We start from the raw sequence: 19,219 nt of genomic DNA, 5'->3' as shown, positions 1-19,219 counted from the left end.
TGCAGTGCAGAAGTAGATTAAGATCAGTCGTGGCAGGTGCTTGTTATAGCTCGTTATAGCAAGCGCTACAGATTATTTTGCGCAGAGCTTGCTGTTGAGTGAAGCACTTCTGAGAATGGGTATTAAAATTTAATAGAAACTTCAATTTCCCACTTGAAAAATATAAGTATTCTGGCAACCTATTTCAGCTTATTTTACTCCTGTTTCAGGTAAACTTCTCTTTTTTTTTTTTGGCAATTCAAATCTGATTATAATCTAATATAGTATATTTGTCACTTAAATAATCTCAGTGCCATGAAGAGCCTCTTTCCAGTTACACAGAAAAGCAGATGAGTCTCTGAATCACTTGTCACCTATTCCTGAACGAAAATTGTCTTTGGGAGAGGGAAAGTCATTGGTGGGCTCTGGCTATTGTAGTTGGGCTTTACGGCTCCTAAAGTGTTTTTCCTGAAACATTATAAAAAGGAAATGTTGTCAAAATTAGCCTTCAGATTAAATGCATCATTGGAGTGACACACAAAATGGCAACTGAGAACCAGCACTCCAATTATTCTGCCTTGGGCATGGCTATAATCCAATATTCTTAGACAGTTCAGACAAAGAGAACATTATTGGTATATATCTACATAGCCATGGCTCTTTCTTTCTTATTTTTAATTGGGAGGAAAAAGAGCTGCCAAAACAAAAGAGCTCTTACCTGGCTCTACCAACCACCACAGTCTGTGCCCAGGGCTGCATAATCTCTGAGAAAGATCCATAGTCAAAAAAGCCACTCAACCATTGACCTTTTTGGGCTACAGAAGGGAAAGAAAGAAAACAGAGAATAAGGACAGTGAATCCATTGACAATGCACTGGAACTGACGAATTTAAGGTGGTTTGGGGGATTATTTTGGGGAGTTTGTTGTTTTTAACCAAATTATAATAGATGGAAGCATTAGGCAGCTGAATGTTCATCTGCCTTCAGACATCATCTTCTATTTCATTTGCTAGTCTGCATAAAAAGAATCATTTATCAGCAAAGCATCATTTATTGTTAAACGGCGGGGTTCAGCTAGCAGAGAGAGATTGCATGTTTTTAAATAAATAACTTGACTTTCTTCAAGACACTACAAATATTTGTCAAAAGGCAGCCAAGTCATTAAAGATATTTTCAAAATGTCTATTTCTATTTTAAAACTTGCCCTACAATTTTGTTTGATTCCACTGACTTTCTTTTTTTTTTTTTTTTTTTTGAGACGGAGTCTCGCTCTGTCACCCAGGCTGGAGTGCAGTGGCCAGATCTCAGCTCACTGCAAGCTCCGCCTCCCGGGTTCCCGCCATTCTCCTGCCTCAGCCTCCCGAGTAGCTGGGACCACAGGCGCCGCCACCTCGCCCGGCTAATTTTTTGTGTTTTTAGTAGAGACGGGGTTTCGCCGTGTTAGCCAGGATGGTCTCAATCTCCTGACCTAGTGATCCGCCCGTCTCGGCCTCCCAAAGTGCTGGGATTACAGGCTTGAGCCACCGCGCCCGGCCTCCACTGACTTTCTTTTAACCAAAGGCTGAAAACAACCAAACAATAAGTATTAATGATCAGATAAGGATCCAAATTTGGAGGGAAAAATAGGAACTCAGTTTCTCTGCTACAAAAGCAACAAGATATATCTACTTTATTAAACAGCTGATAAAGTATAATCTTTCTACAAAAAAGGGCCACATATTCTTGACAGGTAGTAAAAATACAATGGTTAAGATGCACATACTTAATGCCATTAATCTTCCTTGCACATGGAATTTCCTTCACTGGCAAGACCCAAAATTTTCAACCTATTAGTTTAAGAAAAAAACTTTTGTTCCACAGGTATGAATGTTTGACCAAAGCCCCATAAAAGCTTCTGCAAATAAGTGTTTCCTGGTTTGCCCTCTCAGCTCACGGTTTTAGTGATTCTTCTAATTTGAACATGGCCCTCCACCCGCTAAAAACCCAAGTCCAAAACCAATTAAAAGTGGAGATCTGAGCAAGCTAACCTCTGCTGACTTAAACAGGATGGAGAGTGTTTTATCAAGACTAAACTTGTAATTACTGTGTTCTACATTCCTTGCCTCTATGGCCCCAGTGTAAAATGTGATCATCCATTTCAAAATTATCTCTCCATCCGTGAGCCCAAAGCCGATCGTTTAGATTCTGGTCTTGTGTTGGGCGTCAGTTTGAAGAATATCACAGCACTATCTCCTCTGATAAATGACTTTAACTTTTCACCTAGAAGATATCTGCTTTAACTTATCACAGGGAATCATCTGCTTTCTTTAACGCTTCCACTAAATTAAAATCTGAAGTCACTCGATTTGGGAGCGAGTGTTAGCTGCACATAGACAGCAGGATGAATTACTAGGGAGTCAATGAAAAAATATTATCCAAAAAACAGAAAACTTAGTTTATCACAAATTTCATTTTATTCTGTGGATCTCATTAATAATGGCCAGGATAATGCCCACCTACACACACATACTTCTGTTCACCCATGAAAGAAGGGCTCAAATTTTGGTGAAGGTTCTAAACCAAATTTCTACGTTCATCAGAATACTGAATTTTAACTTTCTATCCTTGGATCATTTTCTAATTCTCACTTTAATAACAGGGATTTGGAACTACTGAAGTAACTTCAAGATGGAAATGTTTTCTTTGTTTAAAACCCTGCTGCTAGGGGTGGGAGGAGTCACTGACTATTGTAGTTGTGCTTCACAGTCCCCAGAGAGTAGATCCTACCCAGTTCCGATGCAGAACCTTAGAAGCCAGCTAAGATGACTTCCCGTATTTCCCAGGAAAACACTCACTAAGTCTGGTTCCAAATTCTAGAAGTGAAGAGGCTCACTTCATTCCCAGGAAAGTCCTGCATTTTAAGACTGACAGGTGGTCAGGCGTGGTGGCTTATGCCTATAATCCCAGCACTTTGGGAGGTGGGTGGATCGTGAGGTCAAGAGATAGAGACCATCTTGGACAACATGGTGAAACCCTGTCTCTACTAAAATTACAAAAATTAGCTAGGTGTGGTGGCGCACACCTTTAGTCTCAGCTGCTCGGGAGGCTGAAGCAGGAGAATCACTTGAACCTGGGAGGCGGAGGTTGCAGTGAGCTGAGATTGCTCCACTGCACTCCAGCCTGGTGACAGAGCAAGACTCTGTCTCAAAAAAAAAAAAAAAAAAAAAAAAGGCTGACACATAATCTTAGGCTCATAGTTCTTATCATAATCATGGTACAAAAAGAAGGGGTAAATAGAAGCGGAGGTTGCAGTGAGCTGATATCACGCCATTGTACTCCAGCCTGGAGGACAAGAGCAAAACTCCATCTCAAAAAAAAAAAAAAAAGAAAAAGAAACAGCAGGGAAAAGATTAGTATGGTGATTTTCCAGGCTATGTAAGAAAAACTATTTAGTTTTATTAAAATTAACAAGAAAAGGCACTGAAGACAACAGGTAAAGTTATAAATTAAAATAAACACTTCTCTCATGTTTTTATACAATAGAAAGCCTAATGTAGATATTTAGAAAAACAATATAATAGCTATGTAATAGCTATGTGACCTTGTACAAATCACTCAACTTCTCTGATTTTTGTAAAATGGTTATCTCTCGGCCGGGCGCCGTGGCTCAAGCCTGTAATCCCAGCACTTTGGGAGGCCGAGACGGGCGGATCACGAGGTCAGGAGATCGAGACCATCCTGGCTAACCCGGTGAAACCCTGTCTCTACTAAAAAAATACAAAAACCTAGCCGGGCGAGATGGCGGGCGCCTGTAGTCCCAGCTACTCGGGAGGCTGAGGCAGGAGAATGGCGTAAACCCGGGAAGCGGAGCTTGCAGTGAGCTGAGATCCAGCCACTGCACTCTAGCCTGGGCCACAGAGCGAGACTCCGTCTCAAAAAAAAAAAAAAAAAAAAAAAAAAAAAAAAAAAAAAAAAGGGTTATCTCTCTTTACCTATGAGAGGTTGTAAGTGCAAATAAGATAACATATATGGAAGTGCTTTACAGTCCCACCTGGCTTACAGTGGGTACCTACAAAGGTTTATACGATCTTCCTTATGAAGACCTCTCTTTCAGCAAAATCACAATGACTTTTACACTTAATAAAATACCTTCTGCAATCTCTTCTACTTTTATATATAGCCTTTCTTTGCAATCGTTGCAATAAACATGCAAAAAAGAACAAACACTTCCTCGCATAGTTTGAAAAAATGGTTTCAAAATATAGCAGAGGGATTTGGTGCTCCACAAAAGAACCTCCTGATAAGTGAGGTTTGCTAGAACAGCCAAATGGACTGACAGATGAGAATGTACACAGAGTTACTTCTTTTTCCTGTTTTGTTTCTAAGTTAGGTAAAATCAGCTCCCAAAAAAGCAACAGATTAGATATATCTGGAGGCAGGCCTTATTTTCACTCCATGTATCTATATAATCAAAAGTTCTGGACAATCTCTTCATGAATAAATGAGCTTACAAAGTAGCCTTCTATTAATTACTGAGCAAGTACCAATACCATTACCAATACCATAAGAAAAGAAGGGCACCTGCAGGGTGGCTGCTCAGAGCTTGCTGAGAAAAGTGAAGTCCTATTCTACCCTGAAGGGTCTCAAAGACATTTGCTGCAACGAAACTGATTAATCTCTTTTGGTTATAGGGATTCGATGACTGAAGATTCTAGTCCTATAATTCTATGATTTTATGGCTTATATTGAACTGTTTTAAAGTCTTTGAACCTATTAAGTAATAAGTGCTTCAATAACAGAATAAACAGAAGAAATGTATTAGTGACTGCACTACTTGACTCGATGGGTGATTGGGAAATCTCGTTTTATTTGTTTTTCATTTGTTCATGAAGGATTTCCCACCTTTTTCTTCAGAGGGTTGGTTTTCAGGTCTTTCTCATTTCCAGGTACTTAGCTCTGTTTTCTTAGTCACATGCGATTGTTCAGGAATTGGATACTGATTGAAAAGAACACTAAAAGCTTGAGAGTCAGACACCATGGCGTCCTCAGACATATACATACTTGGATGAGGACGGCCTGCTAGCATCCATCGAGGATCATATGGGGCCTTTGTGGGAACAAACTCGATGATTCTGTCTATAGGATCCTTTGAGTTCAGAAGAGGAACTGAACTGTGCACGCTCTAAAAGGAGATTGGAAGAGAAAGAACACAGCAATCAATGAATGACAGCCCTAGACTCCAACTCAGCAACAATAGCTATAGACAAAGATAGCAGGGCCTACATATGGAATTACACCCAATAGTCCCAATCTTCAGCTGGAAGAATCCTACTTATGTGCCAAGGCCCAAGGAACATGTATAGGTCAATAGTCTCATTTAGGAGGCTGGCACAAAGCGGTGTGTTTTGACTCTTGATTTCAGTGTGCCCATGCTTTCTGGGATGCTCCTCTGAGGAATGAATGACTATTACAAAGGAGAAAACCCACAATGAGGAGGAACCTTAATATACTGGGATCTGAGCCTTAGGTAGGCCATGAGGGCTTCCATGGCTGTAAGACATTAGAAAGGGGCCCAACTAATGAAATCCAAAGACATTTTAAAGGTAGAAGGCAAAATATGGCTGTAAGGAAAAGAGAAATCAATAGCTTTTGGAGAAATATTTTATAAAAAATTGCTCCACCGTAAAGACAAGACCTTAAACACAGAGGCAGTGAGCTGTGGCGGAAATGACAGGCTCTGCAGGCCATGTCAGTGCTGGGTAGGAAGGGCTCACCTTGGGCATGTAAGACAGCCAGTGCAGGACAGTGAAAACCCCTTCAAAGTCATCACACACAGTGCAGTGGGTGACCCCATTGTTGTGCATGATCTGGATGCCCCCAAGCTGGTTATTGGAGGTGTACACTTCCCGCCCGAGGACCTAGAGAAATGAGCAAGAGAAAAGACATTTGTCTCTATAGAAATAAAGGCATGGTCTATTTCACAAGTTGCACTAAAATGGGTTCTTTTCTCCACAAAACAGAGATTCCAGTCTCCATGGGTTGTTCTGAGGGACTATCTGAATATTCTTCCTAAAAAGAAAACTTAGAAAACAAAAAATACTTTTAACAATCACATTCATGGTTGCAATTTTAAAACTAGCAAGCCCCTTTCTCTCCACCAGCTGCCACAGATAGGCATAGCATACTTCCACCCTCAGCTGAAACTGCAGTGGTGGGTGAGGCTGAGACCCAGAGGCATAGGCTACCTTATCGCGTGCAAGTCTCTTTGTGCATAGACACAAAAAGGTAACATGCCTGTCTTTCAACAATATTTAGTGACAAGTCTCAGTTACAGCAACTCTGGGGGCTTAGGTTCCTCATTTTTAAAAAGGATTATTTTTTCCTTATATTTGATTTTTATTAGGTTGGTGCAAAAGTAATTGTGGTTTTTGTCATTTCTTTTTTTTTTTTTTTTTTTGAGACGGAGTCTTGCTCTGTCACCCAGGCTGGAGTGCAGTGGCCAGATCTCAGCTCACTGCAAGCTCCGCCTCCCGGGTTTACGCCATTCTCCTGCCTCAGCCTCCCGAGTAGCTGGGACTACAGGCGCCCGCCACCTCGCCCGGCTAGTTTTTTTTGTATTTTTTAGTAGAGACGGGGTTTCACCGTGTTAGCCGGGATGGTCTCTCGATCTCCTGACCTCGTGATCCGCCCGTCTCGGCCTCCCAAAGTGCTGGGATTACAGGCTTGAGCCACCGCGCCCGGCCGTCATTTCTTTTAATGGCAAAACCACAATTACTTTTGCACCAACCTAACACTGGCTTCCACGCACAAGCCCTAAAGCTAGCAAAATCTTGAAGCAACTCATGCTACATACATGAACCCCTGAGTTTCAAGTCTTTTCTTTGTGTGCTGGGTGCAGGGCTGTGATTTATACCCAAGCACGCTTCCCCTCCTCCTTCCCTTCCAAGGCTCCAGGGAGTTCAGGGCCTCAATCCCTGGTCTATCCCTGGAGGAGTTTAACCCTTGTAAGGTCAAAGGGCACCTGCAGTTGGAAACCACAAAGTTTCCTTTAAAAAAGAAAAAAAGAGGAAGAAAAGATATTCCTGGACTTGGAAATTGTAGGGTTTCTTTTTCCTTGAAGACTGGTTAATAATTTCTTTCAGGGAAGGAGGTTTTCTGACCCAGCAGATGGAAGCCGGGCAGCCTGATCACTGACTATTGCAAACTGCTGAGTGTGTAGTAATTGCCAGTCATCTAAGGTAGCCCCTGAGAGCTCTAAACAGTTGTAGAGTGCTTACTGTATTTTACCTTTTATTTTTCCTTTCCTCTCCTCCTTTAAAAAATAATGATGATACAAAATTTCTTCCCTACTTGTATTCATTTTCAGTCTCTGGGGAGAATGTAACTAACTAAGGGCCAGCAAAGTCTGCCTGCATATTCCCATTTTGCCCCTTCTTGTTAGGAGCTTTGAGAGGTTCCCCTGCATGCTGGGTCAACACCCCCACTAGGATCCTCCAAAGGTGGAGGAAGTTGGTGACCAAAGTAATAACCTCGGTGTGACCCAATTGGCCTTGGTTCCATTTAACTTCAGCTAGGAAGGGCATAAGATACTTTTCTGAAAGGAATATGGAAAGCAAAATTGCTCTCAGATTACTGCTTTCCTTGATAAGGAAGCGTAGAGAACAAGCCTTTACAGGCAGCCCCATGCTGAGCAACATGCTGGCAGCTCCTTTGAAGGAGCCTCGTGAACAGGGGAGACTGTATCTGACCACTGAGCTCCCATCCGCCTCTCAGTCCGTCTTTAATCTCAGCCCAGGCACTGTGGCTCTTTTCTCATTCTCCTGCTGTCTCTTTCCATTTGCCCTCTCTCTGACTGATACACTGATCTCTCGGTCACTCGGCTTTCTGCTCCGCTGAGTCCATATTACTAATAACACCTCCGCCACGGCCAGTTTACCTCATGAAGGCAGGAGCACATCATTACAAAATAAACTCATAACTTTGACATTCTAGCAAATACACACCGTTTGTTATTTTTATGGCTTTAGTCTAACAGGCAGAGGGCATTACATACCTGTTTCATTTATATCTTTAAATGTGTGCACACATGCACACTCACACATGCATCAGGAAACAAAACAGAACAAAAAATCCAAACCAAAGCAAATATCCAAAGCAGTCCGTTGATGCAGGAGCCTGGTAAAGGCAGAAACCCTGTCACTTAAGGAGGCCACGCTCTGATCTGGCTCTGGTTTTATGGTCGTCATAAACCCGATGGTCCACAACTGGTCCTTCTGGGACAGACTGCCTCTCGGCTAGAAGTCATTCAGTGTGATCAGCAGTATTTTTAATTATTAAAATAAAACAGGAAAGGGGGAAAAGGAATAAAAAAGGAGACACTGTGCTGACCCTGAAAACATGATATTCACAATTAGGTCAGGAGCCAAGTACTCCTTGTTGCCCAGAAGAGAAAGTTGGGGCTATTTTCTACTCAGAAACACTATTTTCTTCCTATCTCTAATACCTGATAATGTCCAACCACTTAGAATCTTACACATCTCCAAAATTAATAATGGATCAATGAAGAACTACACTCAGAAAAAGGGACTGCCCAGCTGTTTAAACACACTTTCTTCTGATGTCTTTGCCTTCTCATTTAAAAGTGATCCTCTGCCACTTATCCATTCTACCCCATATTTTTACAAAATAATGGGAAGCAAACTTGGTAGGCTCAGTAACGGAGTACTCCTCCCTTTACAAGCTAAATTAAAACTTGGGTTCTGATGCTTTGGCATTGTTCTGAAAAGGCAGCAGTATTTCTACATCTCTCCTTTCCTATGTTTAGAAGAAACCTAACCAGGGCTTAACATAACCAGGAACATTATTTCTGAGCTAAAGAAGTGTTTGTCATGTGAGAACATTCATTTAATTTGGAAATTAAGGAGAAAAATTACAGAATAGACTAAGAGTATCCCAATATCACTCTCTGACTAGCCTTAGTTTGGGAGATGGGGTGTAGGGTAGGGATGGGCACAGAAATGAAACTGCTCCACTAATCACAAACAAATGCTAACAATCATGACTACTTAACAATCGGTGAAGAGAAAGCAGTACCCTCCAGTTCATCTTCAATGACCACGTGTTTGGAGTATGCACCAGTAGAATGAGGGTGCACACAATAGCTCCTGATTTATAGGGGTCGTTGCTGACTCAAGTGGTTTTAATGATTTTAGAATCCTTCACAACAAAAGCTCCAACCAAGGAAGCAGAATCTGGGTTAGGATAAAATCCATTCTGCCTAACTCTGAAATGATCATGCTATAACAGTTACACAAACCGTCATCGGTATCTAGGAAGATGAACAGAACCCACACAGACAGAACCGTTGTTTTCTTCCTCAAGGTTGCCCTACTGACCTTCTACAGAAAAACTCAGGGTCAACAGCTCTCATCAACGTATTTTCACAAAGTAGGTGAGCTGCGTTCAACACTCTTTTAAACTTTGACCTACGCATTTCTTGCTGTGTTTCAGTTCCCAAATACATTCCTCTTACATTTCTACTGTATGATACAAACTTTTAATTTATCTGTCCAGCAAGCAGCAATAATCATTTAAACACAGGAGCGAGTCAAACAGAGGTGATTCTCCTGAGGCCTCACTTTGTTGCCCTCCAGATCTAAGTGGAGAAGCAGTACCATGCAATATTAGGAATAGGCTCCACCTCCAGGTCCTCTGCTGAAGAGTGCCATGCTGACAGAACTGAACAAGGGCTGAATCTGAGAGGAAAGAGGATCTTGACTCATTCTCAATACAAACTTAAGCCTCATCCAGCACTTCATTCATTGCAGCCGGCGGACCTAAGAATTAAGGGCACCACATAAAAGCCGGTGATTAGCAGAGACACAATTGTTAAAGGCTCCACCAAAGATGCTACGTAGCCTTTAGAAACGTTGAGATACATAAGAAGTACAAATGAATGCAGTCATATATCCATGCTCAGGCCTCTGCTGCTGCTGCTGCTGCTGCTTATCTAGAGACACCGCAGACAGCTCAGGTTTACCACAGCTGACAGGCAATGAAAACAGCCTAATATACCGCCTGCTGTCTCCCTTAAAGCCCTTTTTGGAGATCAAGATAAACACGTTCTTCCTTTCCCCCATGCTCCAGACGTTTGACTGAAGTGGCAGAGCATTGTGAGGTTTTGTGCAAATGAAATCACTATGTAATACTGAATGAGTGCAGTATTTACTTGTCAGGATATTTGTCAGCACAGGCGTTAAGATTTCCAAGTTTCCCAGATGCAACTTAGCTCAATTTTTAAAAAATTGCCTTTGTCCTGACATACACATTATGTTGGGGACCCTTAGACTTATAGGCAAATATTTGCAATCATGTGCTGAAGATGTGAAAAATTATGATGCATATCAATGATGGAATAAAAAATGAAATCTATTCCTTCTCTCCCCCTTTTGTTCAGTCTTTTCCCCCATTTTAAACAATCTTTGGTGGGTCAGGACATCTTCTATTTAAGGAAGCAGGGAATACAAAATTCCTCCTGCATCTAAGAATTAGGCTACAGAAGCTGAGTCCTCGCTGCAATCCTCCTTCTTATTAGGACATTTCCATTCTCAAAAGGATCTGAGGAGGGGTACTGTAAATTTACTGAGTAATTGTCATCACTGGACTTCATCCATGATTCTAGATATTAAAGTCACTCTGGGATCTGTCAGGTTATTGATAAAAGTTGGCTAAAGCTGAAAGAGAACAGATATGAAAAAGAATAAGCAGGAGTAGGAGAAAAGTGGTAAAATAGGAACAAAAGAAAGAAGGAAGGATGAGAGAGAGGAAAAGGGAGGAGGAGAGAAAAAAGGAGAAGAAAAAAATGCAATAGCTCATCTACTTAGTGCAGCTAATATCCTCCTCCCTGACCTGAGAGGACTACATTTTAAAAATCTGACAAGTAATTCAATCTCCAATTAACAATTTTAAGTGGTGCTGCACATATCACCATGTAAATGTTTCTTCAGGAATATATCCAAGGATGAATGGAATTAAATCTCTAGGGAGATGGAATCAGGACCTAGGTGACCACCAAGATTATTTGGGGGTTGCAAAATACAGTTTCTTAATACATAGGCACAGGGTTATAATTTTTCCCCACCTTTATTGCCACTACTGTCACTGGCAAACTGGAGTGCTGGCTGGTAGGTCCTAGGCTAGGGTTGGGGTAGAGAAGGGGCTCAGTGACATACTGTGGGCAGAGGAGAGAAAAGCCTCTGACATGAGCCACAGTTGGATTCAAGACCATCTGCTATAAGACCAAAAATCTCTCTATAAGCAGCAAATTATGAAGTGATCAGGTATGCTGAAGTATAAACTGGGGCAAAGGGATGGTGCTGTCAGTGGAAGGAAAAGAAACAGCCAAAAAAAAAAGGCTGAATATAGGTCAGAAATAACACTGGAAGACATCTCTTTACTGAAGTGCAGGGCTCACTGGAGAACAGAGGAATGAATTAGACAGCACAAAGACAATAAGGATTTGAAGGTGGAGTGGGTAAGGAACAGAGACTCATTTGTAATGTAAAAAGATAGAGAGCAGCCACACAATAGTTTGCTTGCTAAATGTATGAGAAGAAGCACAGGCTTGGGACTTGAGATTTCTGACGATAAATTCTTTTTTTTTTTTGTAGAGACAAAGTCTTGCTATGTTGTCTAGGCTGGTCTCGAAGACCTGGCCTCAAGCAATCCTCTCGCCTCAGTCTCCCAAAGTGTTGGGACTACAGACATAAGCCACCTTGCCCAGCCAATTTGTAAACATTTTAAATAAAGTCTGGTTTATTGAAGTATAATTTTCATATAGCAAAACTGTCCATCATAAGGTATACAAGTCTGTGAATTTTAATACACATAGTCATATAACCACCACAATAATCAAGATAGAGAGCATTTTCATCATCCCAAAGTCTCCTCATGTTCCCTTGTAATCAGTCCCCTCCCTCCACCCCTAACAACCATTGATCTTTTTGTTCCAATAGTTTTACTTTTTCTAGAATGTTACATAAATGGAGTCATACAGTATATAGCCTTTTGAATCTAGCTTCTTTCAGTTAGCATATTGCATCTGAGCCTCATGCATGCTGATGCAGGTATCAGTAGTTTATTTTTATTCCTGAGTAGTATTCCATTTTATAGAAGTACCACAACTTGGTCACCCATTTGCCTGTTGGTGTACATTTGGGCTGTTTTCACTTTTGGAGGATTATAAATAATGCTGCTGTAGACATTTGTGCACAGCTTTTAAAAAAAGCCCAACCTTTTTCAAAGTGGCTGTGCCATTTTGCATTCCCACCAACAATTTATGAGAGTTCCAGCTGTCCTGAATCCTCATCAACACTTGGTATTTGTCAAACATTAAAAAAACAAACATTTAGGCTGGGCACAGTGGCTCACACCTGTAATCCCAGCACTTTGGGAGGCCTAGGCAGGCGGATCATGAGGTAGGGAGATTGAGACCATCCTGGATAACACAGTGAAATCCCATTTCTACTAAAAACACAAAAAATTAGCCGGGGCATGGTGGCACGTGCCTGTAGTCCCAGCTACTTGGGAGGCTAAGGCAGGAGAATCACTTGAACCCAGGAGATGGACGTTGCAGTGAGCCGAGATCGCACCACTGTACTCCAGCCTGGGCGGCAGAGCAAGACTCCGTCTCAAAAAAACAAAAACAAAAACAAAAAACAAAAAACAAAACCATTTAGTGGTGTCAAGCTATGGTTTAATTTTCATTTCCCTAATGACTAATGATAAGCATCTTTTCATGTGCTTATTTACCATCCTTATATTTGCTTTGGTGAAATGTCTGTTCAAATTTCTTGCCCATGTTTTTAATTACTGGGTTGTTTTCTTATTGAGTTTGAGAATTCTTTATATATTCTGGATACCAGTCTTTTATCAGATTATGTATTTTCTAAAGATGGAAAACTTTTAAAAAAATCCCTGTTTGTCAGTCGCCTTCTACTGGTTTTACTGAATAGGCTGTGACTGACTGCATTGGCCAGGTCCCAAGAGTCTAGTGTTTGCAGGGCCTGGCTCTTAGGGGAGTAGCACTGACTTGCTATCGCTGTGGCCTTTTGGTTCGTGTTTTCTCATTGACATCTGGTGGGCAGCAATTTTATTTTTTCCTTTAGAACACATGAAAAGCCTATTATTGTCTTTTAGCTAAATTTCAGCTCCATGAAACCAGGAATCATCTTTGTATTGCCACAGCATAAGAACAGCTTTATACCTAACAGGCATGCAATAAATGCATGTGATCTACCACAGTTCTATGCATTCTATAAAAACTCAACTGATTAGTATGTTCAGCAAGTTAAACTACTGTAAGCAAAATAAGTCTTTCATATTAGTGTTATAATGTGTAGTGGCTTTCTGAAGCAAAAGGAGTGGTTCAATTTTCCTACCTTTTTAGTTTTCCCCAATGTAGATGCTCTCTTCCCTCCCTCCCCCTGTCAAAATTCTTTATATGGGTTAAAATTAAACTAGTAATTCTAAGTACTATAAAGCCATATTATGTTAGGAGTGCTCTTCTGAGCTGCATAAATCTGCTTTATCTATTGAGAAAGGCATATTTTACCAATGGGTCAGGTAGAAAATGAAGATACTCAAAAGTTGATTACATGTTCCAATGGTCTTGACTTCTCATATTTGCATCTTAAGCTGTTGGTTAAATTTGGGTGAGTTCTTTTCCTTACCAACACTGATTTGTCAATTTCTTAGATGTGCATACTATTTTAAAAGGCTTAAACCCCAGACACTGAGACATTAAATTTAGGAACCGGTCAAAAATCAGCCAGAAAATCTTGAAGCCCAGGCATGGTAATCTGTAGTTCAATCTAAAAAGCTCTTTAAGCTTCTCCTTTCATAATTCAACACTCCTGACTATGTACATTAGCTGATTAGACTGTGTGATGATGGTCAATCTGAATGAGAAGGGACATAGCTAGATTTGGATCCATGCACAGGGAACATTCCCTAGAATGATGAACAGCTAGGAGTCAGGTTTCTAAACAGTCTCATTTCCGCTTCTTTATCATATTCACAGACCAGTCTGTGCACAGCCAGAGCCCAGCTCTGTCTTCTTTCTAGAAAAGACTGGAGTCCTTGCATTTCTAATCTACCAACATGTGCGGTTCTTGCACTTTTAATTTATGAGTGTTTAGGGGGGACCTCTCTGACTTTGGAACATATTGGCTCGGTCTAATGCTTGGAGATTATTAAACTTGGAGCTATGCTCCACTATCAAGTCTACAGATCTTTTATTTAGAAGATATGGTGCTCTAAATGCACAAAGAGCTCCCTGTCACCTTCACATTAAAGCCCCTAGTGCCTGGTAAATGGAATTATATAGCTGTCATCTCCTTTCCCCAAAGTTTTAAGAGTACAATGGGCTCATTTTTTCACACTCCATCCCAGCTTCAGAACTAAGAGACCTACTTTGTATTGATTTAAGGTCTCAGAAATAAATAAACCTGCTTCACCACTGTGATTCACAACAAATTCATGATACACTATTGCATGATATATTTCAAGCTCTTGCTCTGGCTCTCTTTTTCCTCTGGTGAGTGATGGGGGAGGTGGGAGGTGGTAGGGAGCTGCAAAGCTGACAGCCTGATGGTTATTGGAGATGGTTGCTGACTGCAAATCCAAGAATAGACACTGTTGGAGGAGTATGGGATTTTTTTTTAAAACTAGGGGGCAGGGGTGAGAAGCTAATTTACTTGGGCTTCAGGCTGGGGTTGGAGGAAAAGAAAGGTTGAAGAGAGGAGAGGGGCTGACAGAGGAGCAAAGCTTCAAGTGAGCACTGATCTGCAAAGACAAAGCTATGAATACATGTAGAAAGAGAGAAAGGTGAATAAAATTCAACATATGAAGGTGTAACACACCACTGAATAGAAAATGAAGAAGACGAAGAAACCAATCTGTCAAAGGAACCGTGTGTACAGAGCTAAGTGGGCCCTTAGCTTGAGTTCAGGGACGATGTTTTATTAGAGACAGAGTGCAGAGACCCTACATGCCACCCAAAGTGTGAGGTAGAGGCATTTCTTCATTCTAATACTCAGGACACATCAGAACCCTGGAGGTGGAAATGGACAATGGATATAGGGTAGAGATATAATGAAGGTCCACATGGATGAAGTGAGCCAGAGACTGTTCACTGAAGCAAGAGGGTACTACATTCTAGCAGTTTAGCTTGTGTTTGTGTACCCTTAGGGTTTGAGTACCTACGTCTACATCACCTTTACTGATTCCACCAAACCTTGGACCCAATGAGTTTTAGCTGGTATCTACAAATACAGCAGTCAAAAAGAACTATCCTCCAACCTTCTATCAGGATCTTGACTTTCAACAAGGCAGGGGAGGAGAAAGCAGGAGATAATCAGGCTCCGAAGGTACTGCATGACACTGCAGGAGACCCCTAAGGTTCTAAGGAGTACTTTCAAGTGGAATTAAGTTTTAACTGTTTCCCTTGTTTCTTCTACTTATTTCACATTTTTGACTGGCAAAGTTATTTATGAATCCAATTTCTTTTCTATGTTGGAATAGCATTTTCATCTTCACTACATTTGTTCTTGAGACAAGACCAGACTCTGAACACAAAAGTACATGAGAAAGATTTTGGTTCCATTCAATTTCCAGTTGGTCATATAAAACTGGGCATTTCTTTGTTAAATTTGAACTCTACCTTTAAAGAGTGATCTGTCTCTGTGTACAGGGAAACAGACTTTAGCCAAATAGAAAAAAGAACTCACAGATGAATACATAGATGAATGGGATTGGTTCCAAAAGTACTGAGCTCCCATTCAGCTGAATTTTTCACACATAATTGGGTGAATATTTAGCAATGGTGTCACAGAGGAAACTCAAGCAACAATTGTGTGGTTGAACTTTTGAGGATCCTCCCACTCTCAAGATTTATAATTCTACAGACACTCGTGATTGTGAACAACATATAGTGTTTACTTTTCTGTGATCTGGACAAGAAACAAAATTTAAAAACTTTTAAATCATTATGCTCTCCAACTTCCATTCCTGGTCGCATGAGTATGTAATAATTTTACATATCACTAATATGTAATTTAATACATAATACTCTAATATGCAATAACTTTTAAAATTCCCCACTCCCTATCTATTCACTCCCCAGCCTAAAACAGTTCCCTGGCTACAGATCAATATGCATCTTTATAACATCACAGAATACTAGACATTGAAGAGAATTTAAGATTAAGAGACCCTCCAGTCTTCTACTTAAAAAAAAAACAACAAAAAACAGGCTTAATTCATTTTATTTGTCTTATGTAAAAACTGTGTTGTAGCCACAGTTGGAGCCTGGGTCCCCTGCATGGAGACTCTGGTGTGGGTCTTTATGAGGTGGTCAGCAAATTCCTGACAGGAAGACTTGATGAATACAGTCCCCTTCCAGAGGTTAGGGGTCAGGTAGCTGTAGGTTTTAGAGATGGCATCAAAGGTGACCTTGGGAAAGTTCCCTAGGGTGGCAGTGTAGCCCCTGGCTGAGGTGTAGCAGTCATCAATACCAGCCATCATTGGCAGCTTCTTGGGCACCAGGGCCGAGACAATGCCAGTGTCCTGGGCGCGAGGATGAGGCGCACCAGCACAGAGCCACAGCCACCTGTCACCTTGCAAGGGATGGTGTGGGGCTTCTTCTCCCAGTAGCCTCTGTGCATGGGGACAATGAAGAGCTTGGCCAGGATGATGGCCCCATGGATGGCAGTGGCCACCTCCTTGGAGTACTTAACACCCAGACCAATATGGCCATTGTAGTCCCTGATGGCAACAAACATCTTGAACCTGGTGCGCTGGCAAGCGTGGGTTTGCTTCTGCACTGGCATAATCTTTAAAACCTCATCCTTGAGAGAGGCCCCCAGGAAAAAGTCAATGATCTCAGACTCCTTGATGGGCAGGGAGAAGAGATAGATCTCCTCCAGGGACTTGATCTTCATGTCCTTGACCAGGCAGCCCAACTTGGTCACAGGCATCCATTCCTTGTCCTGGGCCTTGCCTCCATGAGCTCTGTGGGGGCCAGGCCCTGTTCACAGACACAGTCCCAGCCCTGGATGCCACTGCCAAAGGTTCCACGGTTCCCCATCTCAGGCACCCCCATACCTGGCTAATTTTTTAATTATTTTGTAGAGGGGGTCTTGCTTCTTGCTATATTGCCCAGGCTGGTCTTGAACTCCTGGCCTTAAGCCATCCTCCTTTCTTGGCCTCCCAAAGTGCTGGTATTACAGGATTACCACACCAACCAGATTTTCTACTTTAAAATGGGAAATGTATTATGCCTTCCATTTCACAAAGAGGAAACTAACATCTAAATAGATTAAAGCCCAAAGTTGCTTACCTAGTAAATGGCAGGGAGAATAATGATCAAAAGTTTTTGTTGTTGTTGTTTGTTTGTTTTTTTCTGAGATGGAGTTTTGCTGTTTTTGCCCAGGCTGGAGTGCAATGGTGCAATCTTGGCTCACTGCCACCTCTGCCTCCCAGATTCAAGTGATTCTCCTGCCTTAGCCTCCCGAGTAGCTGGGATTACAGGTGTGTGCCACCATGCCTGGCTAATTTTGTATTTTTAGTAGAGACAGGGTTTCACCATGTTGGCCAGGCTGGTCTCATACCACTGACCTCAGGTGATCCGTCTGCCTCTGTCTCCCAAAGTGCTGGGATTACAGGCATGAGCCACCATGCCTGGCAGTTTTTTTTTTTTTTTTTTAATCTAAAGGTTCTGTAACTTCAGAAAGTTTGAGCACATTCATAATAGGTTGTCAAACATGATAATTCCTGAGTCTGCATTCAATGCCCCAACCAGGATCTCAGAGCTTTCACTGTATCCAGAAGCTCTGGACTGGTACTTGCTGTAGGGTCTCCCAAATTCTTAGACTCTAAGCCACCATACATGCATGGGCTCTCTCAGAGTCAGAGGCAACTTCTGTAGTGGAGGTCTGTGTGGCAATTCCACCCTGTAAGATCTCCAAACCAGAGCACTCAGCATTGCTGGCAGGTCACTAAGGCACACTAATAGAGTCAAACATAACCAGGTATAGTTTTCTATCAAATTTGAGGGGTATCGAATGAAAAACAAACAAAACAATCCCCCTAAATGGGGCCAGATTTACCAATATTTTATGTGTGGGGAGGGAGCGCTTGAATATTAGGGAGATCTGTCCATTGAGCAATACTTTCTGAGGACTCATTCATAATGCTAAAGCAAGGATTACTCAGAAAGGAAGTTAAAATGCCCTCTTTAGAAAGGAGAGTGATCCCATCTGGAGCTATGGGAGTACAGGGACTGTCTATTGTGAAAATAGGTAGTTAGGGACTTTTAAAAATGCAAATTGCTAGACTGATCCTTAGAGTGATTATGAGCTATTGTATCAACAAGTCCTTGGGGACTCTTGTAGACAGATGACTGACATATATACTACCCTGTCATGACCGAACATCGTGCCTCTCACGTTAATGGCTTTCCAAAGAGCATTGATTGTCGTTAGATACATCTATTGGGAAAGTCAATACATGAATGTACTGCCAAGTGAGGACTGTCATCTAACATTTTCTTGAAGGAATTTTTGCCTTCAAAGAATCAGAAAGTATAGAGAATAATGTGTTTGTATTTCCTTTCCAGAACCGGATAAGAAATTGCAATGAGAGGAACCCTAAATGCACCTTAGAGAAGACTATGGCAGTGCCAATGTTTTACCTATTTTGGCTCATTTAATTCTCACGACGACTCTGGTACATAGATACTATTATTATCCCCTCTTTTACAGTTAATAAAACTGTAACCCAGAGAGGTTAAATAAATTGCCCGAGGTCACACAACTAGTAGGTGGCGGAGCCAAGAATTAAACCTAGGCAGCCTGGCTCTAGCCTCCCCATGCTCATAACATCTTTTTTTTTTTTTAAAACTAATTTTTTAAAAAATGTATTTACTTAGAAGCATTCAGAATGCCAACAAAACAGCTGCAACCTTTTTTTTTTTTTTTTTTTTTTGCAATTACAGAGTGGTATTCAGTTAACAGAACAATTGTTTCATATAAGCTGCATCAGAGACAATTGAAAATGAAAAAACTACTCTCCCATATATAACTTACTTGTGCTGTACACCAATGAGAACCTGCTTTAAATTTTTATGCCAATTTACAACCCCTATACTATACCAGGCAAGGTTAGTGGCTATGAAAATACCACCAGGACAGGGCTATCTAAAG

The 19,219-nt window shown here is 41.3% G+C and overlaps 1 protein-coding gene across 15 annotated transcripts in view; it reads right to left on the bottom strand.

Annotated features, from left to right (window-relative positions):
• ACACA (acetyl-CoA carboxylase alpha) overlaps window positions 1-19,219 on the bottom strand; it is a 330,564-nt gene that overhangs the window by 38,781 nt on the left and 272,564 nt on the right. For all 15 annotated transcript variants that reach the window (XM_005583932.5, XM_005583930.5, XM_005583933.5 and 12 more), the window contains 3 exons: window positions 5,732-5,875; window positions 5,019-5,139; window positions 698-794 (listed from right to left, as the gene is read on the bottom strand). In XM_005583932.5, coding sequence (XP_005583989.1) covers window positions 698-794; window positions 5,019-5,139; window positions 5,732-5,875 — 362 coding nt within the window. The remainder of the gene's footprint in view (window positions 1-697; window positions 795-5,018; window positions 5,140-5,731; window positions 5,876-19,219) is intronic.

The sequence above is a fragment of the Macaca fascicularis genome, chromosome 16 (assembly GCF_037993035.2).
Source record: "Macaca fascicularis isolate 582-1 chromosome 16, T2T-MFA8v1.1".
NCBI lineage: Eukaryota > Metazoa > Chordata > Mammalia > Primates > Cercopithecidae > Macaca > Macaca fascicularis.
The sequence above is the reverse complement of the archived record's forward strand: the minus strand, read 5'-3'. Positions and strand labels throughout refer to the sequence as shown.